At 33.5% G+C, this 8008-nt stretch overlaps 1 protein-coding gene across 1 annotated transcript; it reads right to left on the reverse strand.

Moving 5' to 3' along the window:
* Positions 1-308: 308 nt before the first annotated feature.
* Positions 309-3758, reverse strand: LOC121263982 (probable carboxylesterase 15). The gene is made up of 2 exons (XM_041166994.1): positions 3027-3758; positions 309-900 (listed from the first exon to the last, which is right to left on the reverse strand). The coding sequence occupies exons 1-2, from the start codon at positions 3704-3706 to the stop codon at positions 594-596; spliced, it is 987 nt and encodes a 328-aa protein (XP_041022928.1). The 5' UTR covers positions 3707-3758; the 3' UTR covers positions 309-593.
* Between the last annotated feature and the right edge of the window lie 4250 nt (positions 3759-8008).

Genomic DNA, 8008 nt, shown 5'->3' on the forward strand with positions numbered 1-8008 from the left:
AGCCAGACACGCACATGAAAATTTTCTAAGAACATGAAAGGCAGACCAGACCCATGCATGCAAACTTCCGATCGATGTCAAATTAATCCGATCGAAGGTATCATGACGTTGATTCATCTAAGCAGAATTTGAAGCCAACATTTCGGGACTCAAAATTCTCGAGCTTAAGTACCCTAACAATTAGCGTGCGTACGTAGACTCACAAGACAAATGTCTAAGCATATATCATTAATATTATCCCAATACCTTACTGCAAACATGCATATATATGTCTGCTAGCTTAAGATCTCACCAGAGCATAAATATTATATACTATGAAAGAGACTATATTAACCCATTACCCAAGCGTGCAATCACAGGCCAGTTTGACTTTCATATTACAATCAGTAGTACTCCAAAAGAAGAAAATGAATAACAATACCCAACTAGCTAGCTAGAGCTTCATGATTTTCCACGACCAATTTAATTTGCATGCATGCCTTACGTACTACTACGCACGTACGTACTTTCGCTAGCTAAATCATGTTACATTAATCAAGAATCTGAACCAACACGCGGTACGATTCGAATTCTCTGGCCTAGCTAGCTAGTTATTACATGCAGTTTTCAAGCATGAACTGTTTGAGAAGTTGGATGACTTCTTTTGCAATTTCTGAGAACGGATCATTCGTGAAGAAACCATGTTGCTTTCCCTCGAACTGGACATACTCAATTTCCTTTCCTAGCTCTTTCAACCTCTTGGCATAGTCCTCAGCTCTATCTTTCAGCAATTCACTTCCTCCTGCTATCACTAAAATGGGGTCAAGGGCCACCTTTTCAAGGCTAGGGCTGGCAGGTCCAAATGGGTTTGCCAATGGGTGGTCTCTATTTTCTCCTATGGGCATCGACAGCCTCCAAAACCTGTTGAGAACAGTGGAAAACAAGAAAATTTGAAGGAAAATCACTATGGCCAAGTTAAATATTATCTAATTAAAACATATATATGCACATACATACATGATGCAATATTTGTGTGTTCATGTGTGTATGTATGATGTATGATGTATGTGCATGTGTATATATATAACAGGGCACATGGACAAATTGATTAATAAGATTTGATCCATTTTAGAATTGGTGCATTAAAAAGTGTTTTTCCAAACGATATTCAAGCACTCCTGGTACGATTAGAGATGTGATAGCAACGAAAGCGCAATATAATAATAGAATGGAAAAAAGTTCCTGATAATAACCCCTCTGCACAGATGACTTTTTAATGGATTGCTGATATGGATTATATGGAAATGGACTGTTTTGGCACCACTGCCAAGTGGTATAAAGAAATTTAAGTCCAATAGGCCGCAAAAAGCCACGCGTTGCTATTTACTAAAATATGCCTGACATGCGTACGTTAATGATCTTATATACGTATAAGTACTTTGGCCTTGAACTAAACGTCGTACGTATATATTTGTCTTGACTTAATTAATTGCTGACGTTCTTAAAATGCAAAATTATTTGCAATTTGGTGACTGACTCGATCAAACTAGCTAGTACTGCAGCACATGCATGACTTTATATGTTAATTAAAAAAATGACTAATTAAGATCCAGGCCAGTTGCATTATAATTAAATGCGTCTTTTGATGATTATCTAATATTCTACGTTATATATATATATATAGGCTAGATCTTATCCCTGATCCATGTTCGATCTAGGGTTTTTATAGGCAGGTACGTATACCAAGATTTTTAAGATCTTTTTGAAAATGTCCCATGCACCAAACAGATCAAAGATGTTCTAGCTAGCTGTACGTAATGAATGGCAATTTGGCATTAATTCATATATATAACTTTGCAAAAGCAAGTTAAAAATGAGATGACACTAATTAAGAAACCCACCCATAATATTAATCCTTAATCAAATATAATTACGTGTCATTAACATGAAGAAGACTAGCTAGCTAGCTAGCTAGCTATAGCATAAATTTGAAGAGGAAAAAAACAAACAAAAAACAGCCAAGAAATTAAAGGTAGTCAGAAATCGGAGGTCAGTTCGATCGGAGGAATAAGACTAGAGTAGATGAGAACAAAATCACTAAAATGTCGTGACTCTTGGATATTCCCGAGTAGTGACAGTCAATTCAATTGGTATTTTCCACGAGAATATTGGTGGCCACTGTTCCAAGTTGTTTCCTTTATATTTCGTACGGACCACTCTTAATCATTTCTGTGAAATTGATGCGCTTCAATTATCACCAAAAAGAAAAACTAAAAAGCGACCCTAAGCCAAAAGGATAGGAGCACATGACTAGTAGTAGTAGTAGTAGTACGTACTGTTGGGAATTTCTACGGGTCATCATTTTTATTTATTTTCTTCTTATTTCCCCACCTTTTCTGGCGATAAGTTTTATGAGATCGAGCTTTACCTCTTACCTTGTTTGTTTTCCTTTTATGGTAACATTTTTTTTCATAAGTAGCAATTATAACTAATAATATATATAATAATTAGCACAACATGACATTGCATGATCGATATTGAACCATTGCCTTGAAAATTGGATTAACAATATATGTATGATATGTACTATAATTATTAAAAGAGTCTTCTTAGGTACAAGCGGTTTCGCCCACCAAACCTCATATCGATACTAACATGACTTTTTTTTTATTGAAAAGAAAAATAAAAAAAGAAAATTTTGAGAAAAAAAAATATTTTCTATCTAGTTTCATCTTCAATTCGCACAATTTTATTAAATAGATGTCTTATATGTTAGCATCGATGCATAGTCTTGTGTGAACTTGTTTGGAATAAGATTTTTACTTATTAAAAAAACTTTACTAAACTAATTATCCATTTTCGTAAGTTAGCAGCAATATCGATGAATAATTTACATGATAAAAACATATATAGATCATGTAAACCAATATATATAATATAGGACATAACCAATCATACTGATCATTAATATGACATGATCACCATTAATCATGAGTAAAACCAATGAAAGTTCTTTTAATAATTGAAAGAAATGTGACAATAATTACCTGTCAAGTATCTCCAAATTCAGCAGTTCTTCGGACGGCCCCTCCTCAGACTTTGTCCTGACCTCCCCGCCAAAAAAGGGTCCCAGCAGCACATAACCTCGTACACGAACCGGATACACCTCAAAAGAACCGGAACCGAACCGGACCGCTAAATGGTGAGCAATATTCCCTCCAGACGAGTCCCCAACTATATACACCCGGTCAAAATCAACGGTGCCGCTCAACCATGCATCGCCACCGGTGCTCACACCCAAAGCCTGCCCCTTTAGCCACCTCACTGCACTCACTGCGTCGTCTATGGCCGCTGGAAGCCGATGCTCTGGCGCCAGCCGATAGTCCGGCGCGATGACTAGCGCGCCGAGCCCAGAAGCGAGGCGGACGCAGCAGTTGTGACAGTTGGGCCATACGCGAGAGCCGACACAGAAGCCGCCACCATGGATGTATACAATGATGGGGAGGTGAAGATTACGAGGCATGGGACTGGATTTGGTTGACGTAGGTTTGTACATGCGCAAATGGAGGTTTAGTTTCTCGTCGTAGAGACAGTCTTTGAATATGACTGAGTTGTCGTGGACGACAGGAATGTTGAAGTTTATGTCTTTGAGGCGGAAAATGGTGCCGTCGCTAAAGAGTTGGAGGACACCCATGCAGTCTTCGACGATGTGGGGGAGAGAACCCATGTTGCTATCTCTGTATTAAGGGTTGGGTTTGTTTGATTTGGTTTGTCTATGGAGGGAATGTGTGAGGGATATAAGTAAGGGAAAGGAAGGTGGTTAGAGAAGGGATAGTGGGAAAAGTTGGGGGTGATTGTGTAAATTTGAAGGACATTATTGAAGGTGGTGGCATATGCGTGCATGGCCATTGGTTTATCTTATTGCATTGAATATGGACCATAGATGGAAGTAGTGGCTAGGTTAATGTTTGTTTGGAGGGTTGAAATTAATGGCTTAGGTGATCAGGGTTCTCATCATGATGCTTTACAATTAGAATATGAATAGCTTGCTCAGTTTTTAACCTATCTATCTGTAACGATACTTTACATAAATACATAAGACTTTTTGGATCATGTGAATGGTCAACTGCATGCATGGGTTCCCAGAAACTGGGGATCATCGAATAAAATGTAAATAAAATTTCATGTGTATATCGTACGTGCCATCCATGCGGATGTAAATTTTAACTACGAATGAATTAGGGTAGTTAATGAACAACAGGACAAAACGTGCATGTGTATATATATATATATATATAAAATCTATCCATCATCATATATAATATATATGCATTAAGCTAGCGCGCCGTATTTGTTCAGGAAAAAAAAGGAAAAATACAAGAGAAAGGGATGGCAGCCTAGCTAGCTAGATCAAATTTGCTACACATCGATTGATTTGACATATTTTAAATAATTTTATAAATTAATTAACTTATAAAATTTTCATACGTAAAATTGATCCATCGGATCTCAAATGATGTAACTGGAATATTAATAAAATCAAAGAATTAATAAACAACATTTTTCCGCTATTATTTTTCACGTGGGAGGCTGCATGCGACTGATGTTCCAGATCAAAGAAAATGACGGAACTGTTATTTGGTTAGCAAGGTATATTTAGATATTTTATGAATAATAATGATAGAATATTAAATAATAATAAAAAATAAATAAATAATAATAATAAAATAATAAATAATAGTAAGATATTTATGTCAGAATACATCAGTATCCAAACTCGACAAATAAGATACGACCTATCAAATTAAGAAAAATGTTAAATATATTTAAGAAAAATTTATAAAAAATTTATTTTTATACATATCGATTATTGATATGCTAAAAATTATGAAATTTAAAATTTAAATTTTGAAAAAAATCTCATAAAATAAATCTTATAAATAAAATTATAAATATAAATATAAATATAAGTAACACTACTAAAAAATTAAAGGATATAAATTATAATGCACGACCTATTAATGCATAGTTCTTAATTGACACTTACAGTACTTCGCGTGGTGGCCGCCATCAAACACTCGTGAGCCCTAATATTCTAATTTCTAAATGACAGATCGTACGTTAAAGGGTTGGAACGAGTAATTTTGTAAGAATAAATATAGATAGAAATTATTATTAGGAACAATTATTTTATGTGATATCATCTAAATCATACATCTCTTAAATATAAAATAAAAAATTAAAAAATTAAAAATAATTATATAATAAATATAAAATATAATTTCTCTCTAATATTACCCATTTTGTAATTGCAATTGGAGTAGATTTTCTGCGCTAGCTGGGCCCTTTGAATGGAACTTAAACCAGTAAAAAAGGATGGTGGCGGATACCGCCTGTACCAGTTAAAAAAAAAAAAAAAAAAAGGAAAGAAAGGGACGACGGTGCTCGCTAGATGGGCCATCAATTGATTGGGTTTCAATCAAGCTGGCTTATCGGATCCCCACTAATTTGAAGTCATCAAGCTAGCTAGCTAGCTAGCTAGGCGTATATACTGGCAGCAGGGGGCTGGACATGAAAATACTTTCAGAAATGCTGTTGAATTAGGTCCCGACAATTTTTATTTTTTTTTAAAGTGATTAAGAAAGTATTTTTTTTAGTGATGTAGTGATTTTTTTAAATAAATATTTAATAGTATAAAAAAATGAATGAAGAAAAAAAAAAAAAAAAAAAAACCTTTTTATTCTTGTCTAGAGCCAAATTTTTTTTGAACGAAATTTAAATTTTATTTTTTGATAGATTTGTTTAGATGAATTAGAGATGAAAAAAAATTATTTTAAAATATTTTTAGAGATAAAATGTTCTAAAGGATAATTTTATTGTAGTGAAGATATATAATCGATATAATTATGCAGGGATGAACTTATAATTAACAATACAGAAGGGGTGAAAAATCTGGATTTTCAAGTGCATGAATCCTAATTCCTACATGTAGAGTGTAGATTGCATTAGGGCCACTGCTGATGCAAAACGCCAAAGCTTGTCGATTAATGTTCAAATACAAATTAAGCAAAGGACATGCATGCATTGCCCAAATCTCAGGTGCATGTACTACGTACTGATGATAATGATGGTGGTGGTGCTGTAGATGGTGGGTATAACATATAATATATGGCGATGGTTAAAGTAAGTACTACTGCATGGTTTAATTAGCCCAAATTCCATCATCCCAGCCGGCCAATATCTAGGTTTGAAAAGTCTTCCTCTACAAAACGATTCTATCTATATGTGTGTGCAGCGTACGTGTGGCCGACTGAACATGTGGTGTGTTTTAAAATTTAATATCTGTGCCCACTGCCGAAAACTACGTGGAACCTCCTGCATGCCTAGTATTAGACCTAGCTCCTTCTCCCACTTCACTCAGCCTCCTTTGCTCGGCTTGGTTGTTAATCTCTGAGCTAATTCAGTACAGTTTAATTTTAAATAAAATTTAACATCTAAGTGCTAAATTATTAAATTCAATTCAATTCAAAATTTCTTTATACGTAAAATTTATAATTTTTTTCAATTCAATACTTTTTTACACGTGAGACTTATAATTTTTTTTAATTCAATATTTTTTTACACATAAAACTCACAACTTTTTTAAACTTTCTATAAATACATATAAACTCATCTTAAGTAAACCTCACAAAACTTACTCTACCATCTCAACTCCCTACTATTCAACCTAGCTCAATATCCAAACGTAGCCAAAACAAGATATAATGCCCCCTCGAGGTTTGTTATTCATCATTTCGTTTCATGCACTATACATTATACTTGATTTTATTAATTTTATTTTTTTCTTCTTAAACTAATTGAGTTATTCTACTCATCATTTATACATTACATATTTGATAATGGAAAAAAAATTAAAAAATTAAAAAATTATGTATAGTATGTGGTATAGATACGATGAGTATAATTTTTTTTTCCCCTCATCATTGGTTGCAGGTGATAGAGAGAGATAAATATGATATATTAGACAAGTGTTACAATCATAAAAAAAATAATAATAATAATAAAAATAATAAAAATAAAAAATCATAAGGTAAACTTATAAATTAACTTGAATTTATAGAATACATTAGATCTATTTTATAATAAAAGTATTTTTATAATTTAACGTATAATATCAAACCATGTCAGTTTGTGAGTTTATTTTTATAGAATTTTTTTGTGACTAAAATATTTCTCTATATGTTAACCACCTAAACAATTATTATTTAAAATAGAAAAATATTGTTCTTTATAACTGATTCTGTCATTATTACTAATTGTAGCAAGATATATTTTAAATAATTATTTAAGTGGTTAACACACTAAATCATTTAAAATATGTTATATCAACAGAGATAACATAATTTAATATAAATAACAATATTTATCTTTCCACGAATATGCAACTTAGGAACCAAATCTATAGTCGGTTATCGAAGAGTCACGAAGATCTTTACCTTTTCTAGCAAAGACAAAATACTTTTAAAAGCTCAATATGTAGAATCTTCGAGACTGCTTCTATTTTGTCCCACTCTTGTCTTCTACCTCGTTTGACTTCTGGTCTTTGCTTGGCCCTCCTGCGGCCCTGCCAATAAAAAAGACTCGGAGTTTCATGACCTGGCCGGGGGATTCGCTTAAATCCATGCCAAGTCTTATGCTATTATTGGCCTACTCTTAGACCCCGTTGGTCGAGAAAGAAAAACCGACACAACTAGGTTATTTGCAGACAAGAATCCCAGTTGTAGTTACACTCGCAACGATGAATCGAATCGGTGGCCTGATTTTCTTGTCGATTCTCTGCTTTACGTGGGATTTGATCATTCTATGTTACTAGCAACTATGATATAGCCTACGAATGGGAATGAAGTTGAGATCATGTAGCAAACTTTTACGTGAGATTTGATCATTCGTAGCGCAACTTTTATAAGAATCTATTTATTTTTGACAAAACCAATCATAATTATTTGTCAAAAAAGAAATTATATTTACA

Source organism: Juglans microcarpa x Juglans regia, chromosome 5D (genome assembly GCF_004785595.1).
Source record: "Juglans microcarpa x Juglans regia isolate MS1-56 chromosome 5D, Jm3101_v1.0, whole genome shotgun sequence".
Lineage (NCBI taxonomy): Eukaryota > Viridiplantae > Streptophyta > Magnoliopsida > Fagales > Juglandaceae > Juglans > Juglans microcarpa x Juglans regia.

Bases quoted from the DNA above. Each gene is read 5' to 3' on its own strand.
- LOC121263982 (XM_041166994.1), bottom strand. From the start codon at position 3,706: ATGGGTTCTCTCCCCCACATCGTCGAAGACTGCATGGGTGTCCTCCAA. The intron at 901-3,026 runs GTAATTATTGTC...TGTTCTCAACAG, and splicing joins AATTTGGAGATACTTGACAG to GTTTTGGAGGCTGTCGATGC.